The sequence below is a fragment of the Dryobates pubescens genome, chromosome 3, assembly GCF_014839835.1.
Source record: "Dryobates pubescens isolate bDryPub1 chromosome 3, bDryPub1.pri, whole genome shotgun sequence".
Lineage (NCBI taxonomy): Eukaryota > Metazoa > Chordata > Aves > Piciformes > Picidae > Dryobates > Dryobates pubescens.
The window spans coordinates 653,273-675,484 of NC_071614.1; the positions used below are offsets into that span (position 1 = coordinate 653,273).

General features: G+C 56.5%; 1 protein-coding gene across 2 annotated transcripts in view; it reads right to left on the bottom strand.

Annotated features, from left to right (window-relative positions):
- Positions 1-1,069: 1,069 nt before the first annotated feature.
- Positions 1,070-22,212, bottom strand: part of C3H8orf34 (chromosome 3 C8orf34 homolog) — a 49,282-nt gene continuing 28,139 nt past the window's right edge. For both annotated transcript variants that reach the window (XM_054178947.1, XM_054178941.1), the window contains 6 exons: positions 20,951-21,086; positions 9,849-9,934; positions 7,324-7,397; positions 3,376-3,496; positions 2,421-2,920; positions 1,070-2,100 (listed from right to left, as the gene is read on the bottom strand). In XM_054178947.1, the coding sequence (XP_054034922.1) occupies positions 2,038-2,100; positions 2,421-2,920; positions 3,376-3,496; positions 7,324-7,397; positions 9,849-9,934; positions 20,951-21,086 (980 nt within the window). In that variant the 3' untranslated portion in view covers positions 1,070-2,037. The remainder of the gene's footprint in view (positions 2,101-2,420; positions 2,921-3,375; positions 3,497-7,323; positions 7,398-9,848; positions 9,935-20,950; positions 21,087-22,212) is intronic.

Sequence of the window (22,212 nt, forward strand, 5' to 3'; positions counted from 1 at the left end):
GAGTCAACATTCCTTTGTCGGTGGACACAAAGCACCAAAGGCAAATGCACACAAAGCCTCTCTGCCAAGGGCTCTGGAGCCCTGATTTATAGAGACAATAAAACCATTTCTCCAGGTAGCATTTCTCTGCTGTAATTCAGTTCAGCCCTGGACAGAGCTGATAATAAAACCCACCTGGCAGGCCTCTGCAGTGTGATGTGTGCCAAGAGGCAGCAGTGTGGCCACAAAATCTCAGATCATTTTAAGTCCTGAGCATTAAAAGCCCCTAAAAGATTCTTAGCAGCTGATAATGTTAAGCACTTGCCAAATTTTATCAGATTTGTGCTCTAATGAGATTAAACCACCCTGAGCCACAGCAGGGACTTCAGCAGAGCCTCAGGACAGCTCTCAGTTGTATTTAGCTGCAAGGCTGTTGTATTTCACTCTTACTCTGTGCCCTGGAACCTGTCACAAACTCAAGCACAGAGAGAAGGCAGTGAGAGCTGTGTTAGGACTGGTGATAAATAACCACAGTGCACAGCCATGCAGGTTCTGAAGGCTTTAATTGAAGCTCCTTCTGGGCAGCCATGCCCCTGGCAGCCAGCACCCCCAGCCTGCCCAGCTGGCTGCCTCTCACCCAGGGTGGCAGGGAGGGACTGCTCCATGCCATCAACACCACCTGAGAGCAAGGAAGCAGAACGAGCTCCAAAACCTCCTGCAGGAGTGGCAGCAAGACCACTGTGTGCTCACACCCAGGGGAGCTCCCAGTCCACACCAGAGGGCTGAGAAGAGTGAAGGCAATTCCCCTCCTCCTGTCTGACTGCTCTCACACAGGAGGAGGATACAAAACTGCGAGGAGAGCTGCAAAGCTATTTACACAGCAACAGCCTCGAGTTCTGTGTTTGTGGTCACAAAAGGTGGAAAGGAGGACAGAGATTCATTGTGCTCCTCCTACCTCAGCCCAGCTTTGCCTTTTTAAAGCCTGGTTCCACTGTCAGAGAGAGGCTGGGGCAGCAGGGAATGAGATCCCATGGCCACAAACAGGGCACAGCTCTGCTGAGGCAGGGATGCCACTGAACTCAGACACTGCTGCTGTGCTCTCTCCGAACTTCTCCAAGTGACCAGGAGTGTCAGTGTGCAAAGAGAGCTCTGGGGAGCTCCCAAAGGCTCTGCTGGACCCCTCCAAAGGTGGGGCCAGACCTCCATCAGCCACTCTCTCATCTCCAAGGGCCCTGACAGCGTGGCAGAGGTGCTCAGCGTGCTGTGTCACACCGGCAGCACTCCCCTGGGGACCAGGGCTAGCCCCGAGAGGAGGTTCTGTGAAGCCAAAGGTCACTTGTGCACGTCAGGAAAGGATCAACAGGGCTTGAGCTGGGTCAGCAGCAGCCATTGTACCCAGTGAGAGAAGAATTTGTCACTTCTGGGAGGGATTAAAGCAGAGGATGAGAGCCTGCGGAGCAGTGCTGGGGCTGAGCAGCAGCTGGGTGACAGCAGACACACGATGCCAGCTGTGAGCCAGGGCAGAAGGCTGCTCAGCCCTTGGAGCCCTTGAGAGAAGTCTGTACACAGGAGGCGTGAGGGGACAGCAGCAGAGGCTGGCCTTTGGCAAGTCACACAGCAAGGGCAATGGGCTCTGGTCAAAGGAGTACAAAGAGATCTGTAATCAAAGAATGCTCCCCCGCTGAAAACTGAGCAACCCAGAGAGAAGCAGGTACTAGAGACAGGCTTTACCTGAGAGAAACTCACCTCTGTAAGGCATGGATCTGAGTCAAGTGCCTTTATTCCCACTGCCTACACACCAGAGTGGTCTTTAAGGCAGCCAAGGTTAGCAAAATTGAGACGGTATTTAACTTCTTGTTTGGAACAAAGACCACTGAAAGCCACTGCTAGGGGAGAGGAAGTGTTGAGGCTCAGCCCCAGCCTGCTTCAGATGCTCACAGCACTGGGCAGCGCCTCAGGGAGGTTGGACCTTCCTCACTGCAGCCCAGCTTGGTGCTCTGCAAAGCCTGTCTCCACCCAGCACAGCCCTGCTGATCATCCCAGCGGGTCCCAAAACCACTACAGAAGATGCAGAGGGAGGGACTGCTCCACACTGCAGGTCTGGCAGGGGAAAAAATTACCCTGGAACCACAAAGAGAAGAGAAAGTTGTGTTTAATATTCCAGAGGCAGGCACCTCTTGGGAAGTGTAAGGCTGATGGGAGTGCTGTGCACCGAGCAGACTGAGCCCTCCCGAGCCGCTGGGGGCTCAGGGGGCACGGCTGTGACCTCCTCTGCCGGAGCCCCCTCCGGGCTCAGCAGCGCTTCCTCGCTGCTCTTCTCCTCAGCACAGCTCCAGCCCCGCCGGGGGCAGGACGCCGCTGGGCGCCCCGTGGTCACCTCCACACCAGCCACAGCCCAGCAGCTCCGAGACACAGCAGGAAGGTTAGATGGAAAATCTTACTTCTGACAAACTGCTCCTCTGGGTGGTGACAGTGCCGACCATGTCCCCGCCCAGCTGCACGGCCAGCCCCGACGCCGCGCTCAGGGTCCTCCCCATTTGGCTCTTCGATGTCAAGGATCTGCTCCTCTGCATGCTAACGGTGCCCTCCCTGCTGCCCTGGCTGCCGGGGGTCAGCGGCCGTGGCTGCAGGCTGCTGGGGGTCCCGGGCCTGCTGCCTGCCGTGGAGGGGGTCGGTGGCTTGCTGGGCTGCGTGCCAGGCGCCGGGGACCTGCCGCCGGCCGCGCTGCAGACCTGTGCCCTGCTGCTGGGCGGCGGGGGGGACTTGCTCCCTTGCAGCTGAGCGTTCTTCCCCGTGGGAGCTGGCAGCTGAGGCCGCGCAGCCTGGCTCTGCGCGGCTTGGAGATTGCCTGGATGGTCAGAGGCAGCTCCAGGGGCGTGCTGGGCAGCAGGGCTTCTCGAGAGCCTCGCTTCCTCCCACAGCGCCAGGTCCTTCTCGATGTCTGTGCACGCACAAAGACAGACAGACAGACACTCAGGTCCTGGTCCTTCTCTAGCCTAAACCTCCTCCTGCTGCAGGACCACAACTGCTCCTCTGCTGCAGCACCACAGCTGCTCCTCAAGCCAAAGCTCCTCTGCAGCCCTGCCTGCAGGCTGCCTGGGTGCAGGAGGAGCATCAGGAGCTTGTCACTGCACAGACCTTGGTGAAACGTGAGCACAGTAACAGGTTTGTCAGTGAGCTCCCAGGCTGCAGCATGTGCAACACTGCTTAATTACTGCTTAAATCCCTGCTTCATTACTGGGTTCCCTACAATTACAGCAAGGTTCATCACATCTACAGCCACAACTGTGCTGTTTCTCTGCAGTGAAGCCAAGGGGAAGCTGCAGGGTTTGACCTGTTTCCATCATCAGGTGAGGCAGAGCCCTGCTAGCTGTGCTCCCACACCACCACACCTACCAGCAAGGTGCTTCTCCATGCTCTGAAGTTCTTTTGCTGCTAAGGAATCCTTCAGGAGCTTCTGCCTTGGGGAACCTCCAGGCCTGACACCCACAGCATCCAGGGTCCAAACTGCCTGAGCCTTGCACAGACACAGAGAAGAGAATCACTTCTGTAATGCAGCTTCACATTCAAGCATGGAGCAGTAAACCAGAGGCAATCCCCATGGAGAGCAGGGTGCCTGGGGCTGCTTTTATGTAGAAGAGAAAACACTTTATGAAAGCTATTACCAAATAGCCTCTCTTACCTTAATTAACATCACGAGTTGGCAACCCAAGAATCCAAAGCAACTCAGCTAACCCTTCCCCCCCAGGCTCCTGCTCCATGCTGAGCCATCAGAACAGGACAAATTCCTCACTGATTTACAGCCCAGCTCCTCAGTGGGGCTGGGGCTGCACTGCCTTTAAATCACTGCAGCGTTTGGCACTGTGTCTCTGCAGAGCAGCACTGCTGGGAACACCACAGATTTCCTCAGCAGCGCTGCCTGTGCTGCTTCAGCGCTGCCAGGAGGACTCCTTGCAGCAACAGCAACTGACCCAGCAGGGCAACACAGCCTGGTGCCACCAGACAGCCCAGCAGCACAGGCACCTCCCTGGGGAGCTCTGGTGCCCAGCAGGCCCTGCACTTCCAGGAACCTCTCAACACAGCTGCCAGGGGTGGCCTTAAGATACCCCAGGAGGGATTCTTACTGCAAAGCCTCCGCAAGGCTTGCTCATTGAAACCACAAACCATAACATCAAGCCCAGAGTCCCAGCGTTGTGGGGGCTGGAAGGGCTCTCTGCAGGCTAAAGCAGGGGCACCCACAGCAGCTTGCCCAGCACCACACTGGCCAGACCCAGCTGAACCACAGCAGACTTGAACCATTCTGCTTTGTGGCTCTCAAGCAGCAGATGGTGCCTGCCCCCTCTAAATACTGGGGCCCACGCTGCTTCAGCTTCCACACCGAGCATCTTCCACATGGACTTAACACAGGGGCCAGGAAGACAGGGCTCACACAGCTCTCTTCCAAAGACCCTTCAGGTAATTCCTGCTGCTTTATCAGAAAGTCACAGGTTGTGTTGGAAGGGACCCCAAAGACCATCCAGTTCCAACCCCCTGCCATGGGCAGGGACACCTCCCACCAGCCCAGGCTGCTCAAAGCCTGGCCTTGAACAGCTCCAGGGAGGAGGCAGCCACAGCCTCCCTGGGCAGCCTGCTTCAGTTTTCCTCCAACCCTTCTGCAGGACGAGGCACATCTAATGGAAGTGTGTCAGATACAGAGGAGGAGGAGGGAGAAGCTGATGCTGAGGATCCACTGAACTAGGGGCAGACTGCAATGAGCCTTTGGAATGCAGCCCCCCCAGCTGCACCCTCAGGCCTGGCCAGCAGCTCACACAGGTAATGTGCACACTGCAGGGAGTGCCACAAACCAATCTGGGCAGCTGATGAGCAGTGTGTGATCAGCAGCACGTCCAGGCTCTCGCTGCCTCCCCCCGAGCCTCCTGGAGCATCTCCCCTCTCCTGTAATGCCTGAGACTCATTCCAAGTCACGAGCATCTGCCCTGCCAGCAGCCCTGCAGTAATTGCACAGCGTATTTCTGCCTGCCTGGAAGGATTTGTGGCAGCCCACTGCAAGCACACATTGATCTTCACAGCCCTCCTGCCAGCCAGCTCAGCACCACCTCCATATTTCACATGGCAAGGTTGTCAGAGAGTAAGTGTCACTGGAACTTGGGAGGGGACTGGGGAGCAGACCTCTTCCTCCAGAGCTCCCAGGAGCAACAGCAGTTGGATCACTTTGTCCTTTGTGAGGAGATACAGCTGCAGACAACCCTCAATGCTAGAGAGCTGGATGGGTCTTATTCTGAACCCCAGAGTGCCAGGCTGGAAGGGCCCCCAAGGCTCACCTGCCCCAGCCTTGCTAGGTGATGGTGTAGCTGAAAGGAGCTGCCCCAGCACCCTGGCAAGCTGCCTTCAAATTGTCCCAGGCAGGGGACTCCACTGCTGCCCCTGGGAGCTGATCCCAGTGTCCAGCTGTGCTCATGGGGCTGCATTTTCTTCTGGAGTCCCATGGGAATGTCCCCAGCAGCCCCTTGTCCCCAGCAGCCCTGGTCTTTGCCATGGGACTCCTTGTATAAAGGGAGTCTCCACCCTCCTGGTGACCACCCTTGATGTGCTGGTCCGTGGTGGTAAGGTCTGCCCTAAGCCTTCTCTTCTCCAGGCTGAACAAACCCAGCTCTCAGCCTTAAATAACAACAAAGAGATCCAAGCTCACAGCCAGCTGCTACCTGCTCTTTAAGCAGAAGCTTTGAGTAGAAGGCTGCAAGGTTTTGCTCGTAATGATCTCTTCTTTCCCTTGCAGCTTTCTCTCCCTGTGCAATTCAGTTTATTTGTTGCTCTCTCCCTGTGTGACACAGCAGTGGAACTGAGAAATCAAAGCTGGCAGCTGCAGGCCCTAATCAATAAGAAAACAGTGGCCTCAGAGACTGCTGCAAGATTGATTCTACCTCTGTGAAGCAGAAAGGAGGAGGCTTGGCAAAGGGGCTCAAAGCAACAGCAGCTAAAGATCTGCTCCTTGCTCCTTTTGTGCAGCATCCACCACACTCCATGGGCTTCCTGCTCTCCAGGCTCTCCACAGAGCCCCCAGATCCTGCTCTCCACAAGAGCCCCCAGATCCTGCTCTCCAGGCTCTCCAAAAGGCTTCAGGAGTTGATCTGGAGCTCCAGACCTGGCAGCTGCTTAGCTGAGTGCTGGGGACAGTCTGTGCTCAGCCCAATTCAGCTTTGTTAGTGGCCCTTCATCAGCTGCCTGAGAGACTGCAGGACCAGCCTGCACCCTTAGCTCTCTTTTCTCTTTAGCATTGCCTCTTCTTCCCTCAGCTAACAAGCTCTGAGCCCTTTCCACTTACTTGACCAGCCCTGAAGTGTGCTCTAAGCCACAACTGCTGTGCTCCAACAGGAATTCCTGTGTCCTCTTGACACTGCCTAAAGGACTGCAAAAAACCCAAACCAACCCAAGCAGTTCTTGTGATTTGCCCTAGAAACAGCAAAGCTGCTGGAGCCTGGCTTCAGACTGCTGATGCCATGTGCAACACTTAGGTTGCATTACTGCACACTTTCTGTGTTACACTGCAGAGTAATAAGCAATCAAAATGCATCTGAACTAGGTGAATCATGAAATGGAGCTGAGCACACAGGGCTGCAGAGCTGAGCACACAAGGTTAGAGATTTAGAGAGAAGAAATTATTTCTGGGGATATTCTTTTATGTAACCACCTTTCCTACAACAACATTCCTGGGTTATCTGTCCAGTGGAATTTTAGCTACTTCATATAATCCTTGCTCATTATTTTGGAGCTTATTCCACTGGTTACCTGCTCTGGGAAGCTGCCAGATCCACAAGGATGTTCTTACAAATAAAAGAAGTGATGGAAATGTTCTCACAAAGGTTTCAGTCCTGCTTGGGGAACGACCTCACCTAGCCAGGGGTTTGCAGCAGACCCCCCTGGGGGATTGGGTTTGCAGCAGACCCCCCTGGGGGATCGGTTTCCAAGCAAAGATAAGAGTCCTGAAATTCAGGGTTTGAAGCCTTTTGTTCCCTTGGTGTCGTGCCATGGAATATTCCCTGCTCCCAGGGCTCCCTGGCTGCCGTTTGAGCACACACAGAGCATTCGGTGGCTGCAGCCACAAGGGGAGCAGGACAGGCAAGTCCTGCAGCACCTGGGGCTGTGTGAGACAACGGCAACTGATCTCTGAGGATCCCCCTTCCTGGCATGGAATACTGAAAGCAGCCAGAGGGCTGAAAGCGCAGGAAGGTTAAGGGAGTGAAGTTTCCTCTCTGCAGGGTGACTGCTGCCAGGCACAGCCTTTGTCTCTGCGCACAGCCTGATTTTTATCAAACCCTTTGTAACAATCAGAGGGAAGGTACTTACATATCCTGCCACTTGAGAGCCACTCTGAAACTCATCAATATCTTCGGGAAGTGCTTCCACCCCGGGAACTTGAGCTGCTCCAAAGAGGTAGAAGAGAAGTAAATCACTTTAATTAAGTCAGCATTAGTCACTCGGAAAAGCAAACGCCCATAAATTAAGTGCTGGGGAGGTAAATGTGTTCCAGGCACTGCTCTCAGCTGCACCTCAGCCCATTTCCATGGCTGGCTGCTCTAATGCAGGGCTAATTTGGGGTCTGATTTTAATTGATAAGCTCAATGCAGCGAGCAGCAGGGGCTCCAACAGGACCTGGGCGACAAGCAGACTTCCCCCAGCTGCCAAGGGCTCTCCCAGGTCGTGCCACTGCTTGCCCTGCTGGAGCCTCAGCTTTAGTAAAACCACAGAAATTACACCTCTTCAATTCTGTTAGCCTGATTACAACAGAGTTAGAAGCCTTGAAGGAGGCAGCTCAGGACACCTCAGGCCATGTCTGAAGGCCATGGGAGCAGGGAGGTGCCCATCTGTCAAACAGCTCAGCCCAGCCCTGCCACAGGGACAGAACCGCACCGAGGGAGGGCAGCAGCCACCAGCACTGCAGACAGCCAGCAGTGGGGGAAGAGGAGGTGATGAGGCTGCAAAGCTGTGCTCAGTGTGTAGGAAGTGGGAGGTGATGCCACGTTTCAGCCACTGCCACACCTAGCTCTCAACCCTACCTCCACACATTTGCATCCTCACAGCTTGGTCCCTCAGCTCCAGCTGGAACAGCACCAGAACTGCTCCACACCAACCTGGTGCTGCCCCACAGCCCCATTTCAAACTTGTCCTCTGCAGCCAAAGGCCTGCTTTGATTTTTCACTACATTGGCACTTTAAAGGGGGGTGGGGGGAAAGCAGGGGAAAGTCCCATTTACTCATCCCAATCTGTTCGATTTTCTTCCAGCAGAAGTAGAAACTTTGTGGTTCCTGCTGGCCAGAAGCAGGAGCTAACTGCCCACAACAGGCCCAGGGACTCCAGCTGGACAGGGAACAAAGTGCTGGGGCATTTGCTTAGTGAAGCTCATTCAGCACACTCAGTGTTCCACCCTGGCACAGCACCACCTGATCTCATCCTCAGCAAAGGAGACTGAACCAAGTGAAGCAAGGCCCTGTGGTACCTGCAGGCAGCTGGGACTGAAGGAGCACAGATCCTTTAGTGATGCTGCTCCTTAACATCCAAATTGAAACCAAAAGGCTCAGCAGGAGGTGACCTCTCCAACCCCCTCAACCTGAAACCCAGGCTGGGGCTTGGCAGATGCAGATTTTGAGCAGATCACTCCTAGAATCACTCAGGTTGGAAGAGATTAAAAGCAAGAGAAATTAGCTCCAATTTGTTTGGCATGAATTAATCAGCAGAGCTGACTTGTCTGAGGGTGCTGGAGACCAGACTGCAAATCAAACCCTGCCCAACAGGCAGGCAAGGGACTGGAAGATCTCTCTTTGCAGGTCTTCCAGTGACAGCTAAGATAAAGTTAACCCTCCCCAGCTTCAGCTCTCCCAGAAAGCATTCTCTGGAAGCCACCCTAGGAAGGGCAGACTCCAGGTGTTATTCTCTTCCAGGCCCTGAGCAGCAGCTGGGACAGGGCTGAGTGTCCTGCCTGCAGGACCTGCAGATGTTTGTAAGAGCAGCAGAAACGTTCTTCAGAGCTCCTCCTGCCTGAGCTCCTCTTCTGGTGTCTGTTAACACCAGACAGCAGTGCTTGGAGAGGTCACTGGGGCTCTTCTGATACATAGGAAGAAACTCTGTAGTTTTTCTTTTGCCTGCAGGGCTGTGTCCAGTCTGGAGCCCTCAGCACAGGAAGGACAAGGACTGGCAGAGGAGGGCCACAAAACTGCTCAGGGGGCTGGAGCTCTGCTCTGGGGACAGGCTGAGGGAGCTGGGGGTGTTCAGCCTGGAGAGGAGAAGGTTCCAGGCAGACCTCAGAGCAACCTTCCAGTGCCTGAAGGAGCTGCAAGAAGGCTGCAGAGGGACTGGTCCCAAAGGGCTGCAGGGACAGGACCAGGGGCAATGGCTTCAAACTAGAGCAGAGCAGATTGAGATTGGATGTGAGGAACAAGTTCTGCACCAGGAGGCTGCTGGAACACTGCAACAGGTTGCCCAGGGAGGTGCTTGAGGCTCCATGCCTGGAGATATTCAAGGTCAGGCTGGAGAGGGCTCTGGGCAACCTGATCCAGTGGAGGATGTCCCTGCTGACTGCAGGGGGTTGGACTGGGTGAGCTTTGAAGGTCCCTTCCAAGCCAAACCATTCTGTGGTGCTCTGATTATCTGACCCAAAACCCAAAACACCCCCAGGAGTTGTCCTGGAGTGCGAGCTGGCCCCGGCCAAAACCACGCTGGGTGCTCTTCTGGCAGGTCTGAAGGGTGAAGGACTGAGTTGAGTGCCCAGAACACTGCAAATGCTTAATCTGCTTTTACAGACACAACCTCTCCCCCTAAGCTCAGGCTGCTGGTGTTTGGGGGTTTTATGAGCAGCAAATATTTCTGTGACTTACCATCAGAGTCTGGCACTGCTGGCTCAGCTGTTTGGGATACCATGGAGACATCCTCTGGCCTCTCTGCCAAGTTCTCTCCCTGCAATCTAAGTTGAGGAAAAATGGAATCAAAACACTTGCAGTGGTACCACAGAGCCCTGCCTGCACCCCCTGCTCACAACCCAGCTCTGCCTCACAGATTCACAGCCTGGGGGCTGAGGACCCACTGCAGACCTGCCTGGTAGAGGAGCTCTGCTGAGGGGCTGTTTGGTGGAGTCCAGCTGGCAGAGACTGACCAAGTGCTACAAAGCCTCAAGCTTTGTGCCTGACCTTTCAGGAAGCCTCATTCCAGCACTCCAAGAAAGGCTCTTGAGCTTTTCCCACGAGGAAATGCCTCATGGATTAACTTTATTTCCCTTCACAGCAACCTCCTCATCCTCCCACCCCGTTTCCAGAGCCACAATAAGATCCCTGTGGCAATCCAGTCATTGCTATGAGGAGAAAGCCCTGAGTGCATCTTGGTCTTTCTTCTGGCCTCACTTGGCAGCTGGCAGCACACTGGCAGGGCCTGAGCAGCCGCTCCGCAGGGTCAGCTCTGCTCTGGGCTTGGACAGCCACCAGCAGATCGTTTGTCCCTGGCCTGTCTGAATCAGAGCAGGGAGCCAGGGCCCTCCTGCATTTGCATGAAGCAGAGTCTCTGCTGGCACCAAGGGAGGCAGGAAGCAGTGTGCAGGTGTGCTGCAAGGCTGCCCCAAAGCCAGCACTCAGCTGCCCACCAGAAACTGCTTGGGATCAGAGTTTTTAACAACACTTCTGCCACAGCCTTCCAAACCCAGGTCACTTCACCCCAGGCAGTTCCCAGCCTCTTCCTCCCAGAACTGACCCCCCAGGCAGAATGCTTCCCATGTCAGGACCAACTCTCCTTTAGTCCCCAGCCAGGCAGAGTTTCAGCACCGCTGTGTGTGGCTCCCACACTGCTACCTTCTTTTTCTTCTCAACCAGAGCAAGCCAGAGCTGAGTGAAGCCACTCAGATTCTGAGGGTGGCCTGAGGCGAGCACCACTTGGATCAGACCCTGCCATGGCCACTGGTGAGCTGAGTGAGCATCAGCATTACCTGAAGAAACTTCCTAGCAACCTAAATCCAGCAGTGCAGAGCTCTGGGCAGGAAGCTGTTGGCTCCATCAGTTCTGTTCATGGCAGATGCTCAGCACCCAGGCTGAGCTCCACCCTGCCCCACCCAAGGAAGCCCTTCTGCACTGCCCACACCTGGCTCAAGAGCCCTTGGGCACTCCCTCTCCTGGGGATGCCATTGCTCAGCCCAGCAGAACACAGCAGATGGCTCGAAAAGTCCTAACAGAAGTGGATTTGGGCTCAGTCCATCCTCTCTCTGCAAATTAAAAGCATTACTCTGCAGTCACTCCTGGAGATGTCTGTGGCAAGGTTCCATGTCACCAGTGGGTAATTCACAGCCCCCACGCTCTCAGCTGGGGAAAGCAGAATATCCCCTTGCTGAGCAAAGCTTCCTCATTGACCCAGGCTGCAGAATAATCTTTTCTGTGTCTGTCTGCCTTCTCAGGATGGCTGAATGCAGCCCTTTGTGCATTTCAATAAGTGCCCTCTGCAGCTCTTTCTGAGGAGAACCCAAAGTGGAAATATATTTCCCAGAGTAAGGAATCCATAAAGAGCCTGAATTATCTAATCCTTTTACAAGATGGGGAATTAAGCCATTCTTATGGCAAGCTTTTATCTGCTGCTGGCTTCAGACCATTATCTCACAGCAGAAAAATTACAGCCTTTGTCAGCCCTTTCAGCCTCAGCACTCTTTCTTCCCCTGTGAACCATTTTTCCTAGGCCTTGGGAAAGAGTTGTGTGCCTGCAGGACACCCTGAGCTGCCAGCCAGAGCCTCAGATAGCCCCAGCCAGCAGCCCCCAGCTCCTGGGCTCCTCCTGCCTTCCTCCCTGCATCCTCTGCATCCAGAAGAACTGCTGCTGCTGCTGGGGTCCATCCCAGCACAGCCCCAGGCAGCAGAATCCATGCACACCCCTGGAGCTGCTGGGATCCATCCCAGCACAGCCCCAGGCAGCAGGATCCATGCACACCCCTGGAGCTGGGGTCCATCCCAGCACAGCCCCAGGCAGCAGGATCCATGCACACCCCTGGAGCTGGGATCCATCCCAGCACAGCCCCAGGCAGCAGGATCCATGCACACCCCTGGAGCTGCTGGGATCCATCCCAGCACAGCCCCAGGCAGCAGGATCCATGCACACCCCTGGAGCTGGGATCCATCCCAGCACAGCCCCAGGCAGCAGGATCCATGCACACCTCTGGAGCTGGGATCCATCCCAGCACAGCCCCAGGCAGCAGGATCCATGCACACCCCTGGAGCTGGGATCCATCCCAGCACAGCCCCAGGCAGCAGGATCCATGCACACCCCTGGAGCTGCTGGGGTCCATCCCAGCACAGCCCCAGGCAGCAGGATCCATGCACACCCCTGGAGCTGGGGTCCATCCCAGCACAGCCCCAGGCAGCAGGATCCATGCACACCCCTGGAGCTGGGGTCCATCCCAGCACAGCCCCAGGCAGCAGGATCCATGCACACCCCTGGAGCTGCTGGGATCCATCCCAGCACAGCCCCAGGCAGCAGGATCCATGCACACCCCTGGAGCTGGGGTCCATCCCAGCACAGCCCCAGGCAGCAGGATCCATGCACACCCCTGGAGCTGGGGTCCATCCCAGCACAGCCCCAGGCAGCAGGATCCATGCACACCCCTGGAGCTGGGATCCATCCCAGCACAGCCCCAGGCAGCAGGATCCATGCACACCTCTGGAGCTGGGATCCATCCCAGCACAGCCCCAGGCAGCAGGATCCATGCACACCCCTGGAGCTGCTGGGATCCATCCCAGCACAGCCCCAGGCAGCAGGATCCATGCACACCCCTGGAGCTGGGGTCCATCCCAGCACAGCCCCAGGCAGCAGGATCCATGCACACCTCTGGAGCTGGGATCCATCCCAGCACAGCCCCAGGCAGCAGGATCCATGCACACCCCTGGAGCTGGGATCCATCCCAGCACAGCCCCAGGCAGCAGGATCCATGCACACCCCTGGAGCTGCTGGGATCCATCCCAGCACAGCCCCAGGCAGCAGGATCCATGCACACCCCTGGAGCTGCTGGGATCCATCCCAGCACAGCCCCAGGCAGCAGGATCCATGCACACCCCTGGAGCTGCTGGGATCCATCCCAGCACAGCCCCAGGCAGCAGGATCCATGCACACCCCTGGAGCTGGGATCCATCCCAGCACAGCCCCAGGCAGCAGGATCCATGCACACCCCTGGAGCTGGGATCCATCCCAGCACAGCCCCAGGCAGCAGGATCCATGCACACCCCTGGAGCTGCTGGGATCCATCCCAGCACAGCCCCAGGCAGCAGGATCCATGCACACCCCTGGAGCTGGGGTCCATCCCAGCACAGCCCCAGGCAGCAGGATCCATGCACACCCCTGGAGCTGGGGTCCATCCCAGCACAGCCCCAGGCAGCAGGATCCATGCACACCCCTGGAGCTGGGATCCATCCCAGCACAGCCCCAGGCAGCAGGATCCATGCACACCTCTGGAGCTGGGATCCATCCCAGCACAGCCCCAGGCAGCAGGATCCATGCACACCCCTGGAGCTGGGATCCATCCCAGCACAGCCCCAGGCAGCAGGATCCATGCACACCCCTGGAGCTGCTGGGATCCATCCCAGCACAGCCCCAGGCAGCAGGATCCATGCACACCCCTGGAGCTGCTGGGATCCATCCCAGCACAGCCCCAGGCAGCAGGATCCATGCACACCCCTGGAGCTGGGGTCCATCCCAGCACAGCCCCAGGCAGCAGGATCCATGCACACCTCTGGAGCTGGGATCCATCCCAGCACAGCCCCAGGCAGCAGGATCCATGCACACCCCTGGAGCTGGGATCCATCCCAGCACAGCCCCAGGCAGCAGGATCCATGCACACCCCTGGAGCTGCTGGGATCCATCCCAGCACAGCCCCAGGCAGCAGGATCCATGCACACCCCTGGAGCTGGGGTCCATCCCAGCACAGCCCCAGGCAGCAGGATCCATGCACACCCCTGGAGCTGGGGTCCATCCCAGCACAGCCCCAGGCAGCAGGATCCATGCACACCCCTGGAGCTGGGATCCATCCCAGCACAGCCCCAGGCAGCAGGATCCATGCACACCTCTGGAGCTGGGATCCATCCCAGCACAGCCCCAGGCAGCAGGATCCATGCACACCCCTGGAGCTGGGATCCATCCCAGCACAGCCCCAGGCAGCAGGATCCATGCACACCCCTGGAGCTGCTGGGATCCATCCCAGCACAGCCCCAGGCAGCAGGATCCATGCACACCCCTGGAGCTGCTGGGATCCATCCCAGCACAGCCCCAGGCAGCAGGATCCATGCACACCCCTGGAGCTGCTGGGATCCATCCCAGCACAGCCCCAGGCAGCAGGATCCATGCACACCCCTGGAGCTGGGGTCCATCCCAGCACAGCCCCAGGCAGCAGGATCCATGCACACCTCTGGAGCTGGGATCCATCCCAGCACAGCCCCAGGCAGCAGGATCCATGCACACCCCTGGAGCTGGGATCCATCCCAGCACAGCCCCAGGCAGCAGGATCCATGCACACCCCTGGAGCTGCTGGGATCCATCCCAGCACAGCCCCAGGCAGCAGGATCCATGCACACCCCTGGAGCTGCTGGGATCCATCCCAGCACAGCCCCAGGCAGCAGGATCCATGCACACCCCTGGAGCTGGGGTCCATCCCAGCACAGCCCCAGGCAGCAGGATCCATGCACACCCCTGGAGCTGCTGGGATCCATCCCAGCACAGCCCCAGGCAGCAGGATCCATGCACACCCCTGGAGCTGCTGGGATCCATCCCAGCACAGCCCCAGGCAGCAGGATCCATGCACACTGCAATAAGGAATTAGCTTCCCAGCACACAGCAAAGAGAGCAAGGGCAGCAGGGGGGAAAGGCTTGGGGGAGCATTTGTCTTCTGAAATCATTGAGGGGTTAAGAGTGTTTTGGAGGGGAAGAGAGAAAGATGTCTGAAGCAGGTCCCCCAGTGAGGGCTGGGATGCAGGGGGGGAGCTGAGAGCCAGCACAATCATGCTCAGGACCAGACACAGCAATAACCATTTCATTTTCAAACATGCTCCTGCTGGCCTCATGATTGCAAATCAAGGCTGGCAGACTCCAAAGGACTGGAAAAACCCTCCAAGCCTACTCTGCTTTGAGTTCCTCCACGGTGTTCTTCTGTGCACAGTGCAGCCAGCTGCCCACACCAGCTCTATCCTTTTACAACCAGCATGAGCTAACCAGAAAGTACGAAATAAAGCAGCTGCTGGAAAGATGTCCCAGGGGCTCTGCCTGAGGAGTTTCCAGCAGCAGAAGGGCAGAGGTGGCTTCCCCCACAGCTCTCTGAGCTGAAAGAAGACTTTTTCAAGTTATGAAGAACTACTAAGAGAGTCCCATTGGCTTGTTGGTCACTCAAGAGAGATGCACAGCAAATAGCTTGCTTAGCAGCAAGCCTGTGGAGCCAGCACAAACCTGAGGCAAGATCAGCTCTCAGTGAGAGGAGGGCCAAGAAAAGTTAAAGGAAGAAATTAAACCCAGAAAACAAAGGAAAACCCCAAAGCAGCCCCAAACTAAACCAGAAATGGAAGGAAATAAAGCATGGCAGCTAGGGGCAGTGAGCAGTGCAGGGCTGCCTGCTGTAAGAGCCGCTCAGCACACAGCCAGAGAGTGGCGAGCAGAAGGCAGCGAGGGAAGGGATCAGGATGGTAAAGGTTTGGTGAGACTTGAAGGCAGAAGCTTCCCAACACTGTCTCTCCACCATCAGAAGAGTTTCCCCCCGCCAGGTCATTTCTGTGCCAGCCACTTCCATTTGGAAATCCTTTCTCCCTGCACCCATTCCCTGGGATGCCATCAGCAGAGCAGGGCTGGCAGGGAGGGTTTGAGAGGTTCTTCCTGCTGGCACAGCCCTGGATTATGGGTTGCTGGAAGTGCCACCTGCACGGCCTGAGACCAGCCTGGCTCCTGCCCCCTGCTGCAGAATGAGGCAGCAGCCTGCTGTGTCCTGGGAGGAGCTCTCTCTGCCCTGGTGTCTGCACACAGAAGATGACCAAACCCTCTTCTAGCCCCCACAAACCAGGGAACCACAAACCCTGGGAGGTTCTCTCCTGCATTTCCTCACAGCTCATTAGCAAACCTTCCACCAAATGCTTCCCAGCAGCCTCAGGTCTCATCAGCATTGTCCTGGCTGTGGGATGCCCAGAGCCAGCACCTCCCAGCAGACTCACTGTGAGAAACTGCAATGGTCAAAGCTTGAGCAGCAGCAGAGCATCCCCCAGCCAGCCAGGAGTCACTGCCCCAGGCTGTGCAGGCCACAGCCTGCTCTCCCACCCCTGCTCTGCAGCCTAGGACAAACTAGGCTCCTCCCCAGCATGCTCACAGCCCTCATGGATCTGTGTCATCACAGAAGGGTTTCAGTTGGAACAGCCCTCAAAGATCACCCAGTCCAAGCACCAACCAACCCCACCATGGCCACTAAACCATGGCCCCAAGTGCCATGGCCACAGGGTTCTGGACCACCTCCAGGGATGGGGACTCCACCACCTCCCTGGGCAGCCTGGGTTGGAAGGGACCTTTAAAGCTCATCCAGTCCAACACCCCTGCAGCCAGCAGGGACAGCTGCAACTGGAGCAGCTGGCTCAGAGCCCCAGACAACCTGACCTGGGATGGTTCCAGGCATGGGACATCTCCCCATGGCAGGGGGCTGTAACTTGCAAGCCAACCCAGTCAGCGAACAAGCAAAAGCCGAGTGGCAGACCGGGGGACAAGACACCCCAAGAGAGCCAGGGCCGGAGCTGCCGAGCAGGGCAGCCATGCAGATGGCACAGCCAGGCAGGCTGGCATGAGGGTTTTGGAGTGGCTTTCCCCCAAGCAGTTTCCAGGAGCCTGTGGCACTGGCAGCAGGCTCAGAGCCCCTCATTTATCCCACATTAGCAGCTCGAGCAGATGCTGCTGCACTTGAACTGTGCTCCGCACCCCGGCGGTGCCAGGCAGCAGAGCCATGCTGAATGCCCCAGGGGACAGATGCCCTCCTTTGTGGGGACCCCCTGGGCTGCTCCCTCTCGTGCTGAAGGGCCTCAGGACCTGGCTGCCTTTGCTGCTGCCCGGAGAGGGGCCGGACTATCGCAGCTGGCTCCATTGGTATGCGACTGCTGCCCCTGCCCAGCATTCTTGCTCAGCAGCCCCCAAGCTGGTGGCACAGTGTGTTTGCTATAATCCCATTGCTGTTTTAATCACATGCAGCCCCCTTTTTTGTATCCTATTGATGGCAAGAAGAATGAATGCAGCCCTGCACTATTAAAAACAAAAAGCTTCTTACTTCCAGGAATGCACTGGCAGGGCTCCACAAGACCCAGGTTTAACTTTGCAGCATGGCAGTGGGCACACAAGGCTAATGGGTGGTCCTTGCAAAAAAACCCTCCCCACAACAGCAGGGAGAGAAAAGAGCCCCCCCTAAAATGCATTCAGACAGCATATTAAGGTTATCTCAGACCTTATGCCTGATTAAATTCGTGCAAAACGCTCAGCTGCACCTCACAAAGCAGGAGGAGAGGTGGAAGTGTGGTCTGGCTCCTACAAATCGCTGTTTAGATCTCTCTTTAACCCCTGGGAGCTCTGCTGATGCGTGAGGAGGGTGCCTGAGGGCTCGGCAGCCAGACGCGGCGCTTTGCCTGCGCTGAGAGCAGCGCCGGAGCCGCGGGCTGGGCTGGGCAGGAGCCTCCCTCTCAGCCCAGGTGTGCCCCTGGCTGAAGGAGGAACCTCTGTGACCACAGCTTTGCTCCGCGCCCAGCTCAGCTGCACCAAAAGGCTCTATGCCGACTCTGCACTGAAGAGCAAACCCCAACCCTTCCAAGGGCAGGGGGGCTGCAGCCTTTTCTCTGTATCTCTAAACCTCCTTTGTCCAGCTTCTGATCGCTGGCACCCCTGCTCCCAGGAGTGCTGCTTGCCTTGCCCTGCAGCCCAGGGGCAGCTCTGGCACTAGCACTGCTCTGCAGACCCCTTCCCCTCTGAAAGCCCTCCCCAGGCTGCTCTCCCTCTGCCTTTCACCAGGGGCTGGGAAGCATCCCTGCAGAGCACAGTGAGTCCTCTGCTCCTTACAGCTATACTCCAGGCTGCAAATCAATTTATACTCTGGGGCATTAACCTTTCCTCATATTGCTCTCTCCCACTCTTTGGTTTGGGGGGTTGTGTTTGTTAGGGGCCTGGAGGGGGGGAGATTTTGGGGTGCTTTTTAAACCTGTAAATGCCAGCTTGGTGTGACAGCTTGAGAGCATCTCCCATCACTACCTCCTGGATGTCTCCTAGGGGGGAGAACTTCACCTTCCGTTAAAACTCCTGCCCTGGGCTGTCCTAAGGCCATCTGTTAGTGGAAGGTGGTGGGGAAGTCTATCAGCATTGAGGGCTGGGTACCAGTTCCTATGAACAAAAGGGAAGGTTGGGTGGTTTAGTGCAGTTCTGCTCCTGTCCATTCTCAACTGTCTCCTTCAGTTGTTTAAAGAAATCCCCCTCAGAAGAGCCCCAACATGCCCGAGGAGCCTTCCAGAGGAGGGATCACAGGAAAATGGAGACAGGGAATCATTCAAATTCATTTCTGACAGGCAGCAAGGTGAAAGAATGAGATGTATGCAAATGCAAGAGTCAAAGTCAGCTTCCAGTCTGAGCTCAAACCTTTCCTAACATTTGGAGCTCTGCCAATCACATTTCAAGCAGGAAGGCATCCTCCTCCCACAGGCAGCCAGCACCCCCCCAGCAGCCCAGCTCTGCCTTGACAAGCCCTGCAGCACCCCCACTGCCAGCCACAGCTCCACTCAGCTCACTCTGTGCAACCCAAAGCCAGGCCAAGGGCAGAGGCAAGGCACCTGCCGAGCTGCAGCCTAGAGCATGGCCAGCAGCAGCTTCTGCTCTGCCCTCTCAGTTGTGCCTGCAGTCAAATCCCAGAGCATTGATCAGCCAGGCTCATCACACCAGGCTGCTGAGAGAACAGGAGCCCCCAAATACCATTTCTAACCCAAAGCAATGCTCTGCATGCTGACCCTGCAATAAACACCAGGCTTTGCCATAGGAATGCAGAGAATGGCAGCACTCAGAGCTCCCCCAGGCAGGACCCAGAGCCCCAGGCTGGGGGTTCACAGCAGGGTGTTCGCAATGGCTGCACCACTGAGCAGCAGAAAATGGAACTGCTCTTGGAGGCAAGGAGGGCAAAGCCCTGTCTGGGTGTCCTCCAAGCTTCACACAGCTTTCTCCACCCACTGCTTCAGCTGCTTTGGAGGTCTGAGACCTGGCTGTGCTGTTCACTTGAAGTCAGAGAGGGAAGGTGCCCTCAGATGCAGGGAGAAGGATGAAATGCTGCAGCGGAACAGAGCCCTCACAGCCCCGAAGGACAAATGCTGGTTCCTGAGCACAGCAGCAGCACCTGCTGGCAACACCTGCTGCCCCCTTGCCTTGCTCTGAGGTGCTATAGTTACTGAATTCCCCCAGCCTCTGCAGAAACTGCTCAGCTGCAGCAAGTGCAAGGGGCCCAAGCCAGGAAGGGACCATCCAGGCACCTTCCCCAGGCAGTGCAGAGCCTGCGCTGAGCTGTCCAGGCTAAGTGGAGCTCTGCTCTGCAGAAGTGAGCTGTCAGGAGAGGATTTGATGAGATCTTCCTCTCCCATCTCCTGTTTAGAGTGCAGAGCCACAGTGCAGCCAGCCAAAGGAGAAGAGCAGTGGCCAAGGCTGTGAGGCTTGGCACAAGATCTGAGCTGTCTGTTCCCTGGTACACGGGGCAGAGGGCATAGAGAATATTGTGGCACCTGCTGTCAGGGCTGCTCCAGGGAATTTCACATTTAATTAACCTTCAGAGCAATCCAGGCAGGATTTCGGGTACCTTCAAGAAGGCCAAGCAGAAAACAGCGTTTCTCTTTCCCTTCCTGTTCCAGTGGTGACTCCACGGACAACTGATGTCGGCTGAAGGAAAGCTGCCGCACTTTCACCTGGCTGCTGGCTCGGCAATCGCTCGTAGCCCAGGCAGCTCCTTTCCAGCAAACCGACTGCTCTCTCCTTGAAGCAGGAGGCCACGCTGCCGGCAGCACGGCTCCAGCGGCAGAAGCCCCCCGGCGGCTGCCGCCCCGAGCCCCGCTGGGGAGATGCTGCGTGGGGGATGCGGTGTCCCAGAGGAAGCCCTGCAGCCCCTCCTCCTACATAAGCAGTAATTTAGGAGCAAAATGGGGCAAAAAGTAGGGCGGTAGGGTGGCATATGGCCAAACTTTTGACTTAATTTCACCACAGGTTGCTTTTTATTTACAAGCAGCTAATCCCCTCTCGAGCCACACAAAGGAGCAGGCAGCGGCAAAGGCGGGCAGATGAAATTGGCATGCCTCGGCTTTGTTCTTGCTAATCTGGCCCATTAACAGGAGGGTGAGAAGGCCACTTTTGTCATTTCAACAGGCTTAAAGCCCTGCTCCAAATGAGCTTTTGTCTGCGGAGAAGAATGCGGTTTCAGGGGGTTCTGTTAGTGTTGCCTTCTCAAGTTGACTTGGCTCCGGCGAGGCCAACCTGTTTATTTGGCCCTCCTACTGTACAGGCAGGAATTATTTCCAGCTGTCAAAACCGAAAAGGCTTCAAGCTGACTAAATCATTTCTCAGAGGTGGAACAGGATGAGATTATGGAGTGCTAAGAAGCCACTGCTGGAAGTGCTGCAGTGCACCTGTGCAACTCAATCTCCATTCCTGCAGGTGCTGGAAGCTTGGCATTCCCTGAGTCATCCCCTGCAAAACCACAGAGGCTCAAATAGCCAGGGAGGCTCAGGGACACGGAGCTTCAGACAGCTTCAGGCTGTGAAGTAAGGCCTGAGGCTACCCCTGGCCTTTGACCCACTGCTGGTGTGACAAACCAAGCACCAACCTGCCTGGCACAGCCCAGCTGCCAGGGGCCACAGGGGAGCTGGGAGCTAAGAGATTATTTTCCTTTAGCACAGCACAGAGAGCCTGGGGGGAGCCCAGGGGGGGCTGCTCTGTTTTTTACCTGGCACACCTGGCACAGATGTTCAGTGTCACCTTGGCTTGAGGCTCTGCCAGGTGAGTGCTCCGGGCTGGATTGAATTTGCTCCCAGAAGACATCACACTTGTGACTCCTTCCATTCTCAGGTCATCCAGATCCTCTGCAAGGAGACAGGAGAGCTGGGTGAACACACAGCAGCTCAAATGCTGCTCCTGTAGGGTCAACGAAGAATCAGGAAGCAAACACAGGCAGGTAGTTGTGTGACCGTGGGCAAAGGCATCTGAGAGGGGTTACAAAGACTGGATTTACCCAGAGAGAGATTTGGGTCCTTCCAGGCCCCATCAGTTTTGGGGTGGAATGTCAAAGAACTTTCCTTCCTTTGGGGCTCTGTCAGAAGCCCTCCTGGGCAGGCTGCTGTGGGTACCCTGCTGGAGCAGGGCTTGGGCTGGGTGATCTCCAGAGGTCACTTCCAACCCTCGCCATGCTGGGACTCTGTGACTGCAGCATTTGATGTCACTTTGACTCCTGCACTCTGCCACAGTGCTGAGTGACTCCAGAATCTGAGGGCCTCAGATTTCCCATGCAGATGCTGCACTTCCCTCCCACCACAGGTGGCTCATGTTGAACTTATCAACCAACACCCAAAAGGCCTTCTCCTCAGGGCTCTTCTACCTATTCTCTGCCCAAAGCCAGCCCATGAGCACGGCTGGCCCTGACCACAGCTCTGTGCTGACCAACCATGGACCTGGAGCAGAGCTCAGGAAGGCAGCACCGCTGTGATCAGATCATGATGGGAGCACCCCTGAAACAACACAGCCATAACTTCAGCCTAATTATTTGTGACTGACACAGCCCAGTTGCTCTCCATTTCCTGAAGCACAGCAGGAAAGTGAGCTCCTCTCAGAAATACTCAAACATGTCAAGAGAGTTTTCTCTCCCTCTAAGAGCATCCAAGTTCGCATGGAAAGCATCTGATGAAATCCCCTGCAAAGATCCATTTCCCCTTACAGCCAGCAGCAGAAATAGGTCTGCAAGCCATTGGCAGACACCTTGCCAAGCCTCCTCCATCCCAAACCTTACTTAGAGAACTTCTGCAGTTAGGTGCTGGTGATGGAACAATTAAATCTGTGACAGGCTGAGGAGCTGCCTCTCTGCAGCCATTCCCTCCCAGCTGCCTGTGGCTGTGTGCACACCGAGCGCCAGACAGAGACAACGATCAGAACGTTCCTTTGCAGCTGCTGCAGTGGCCACCAGTGCCAGCTTCTGGGGATCCCTCAGCAAACCCA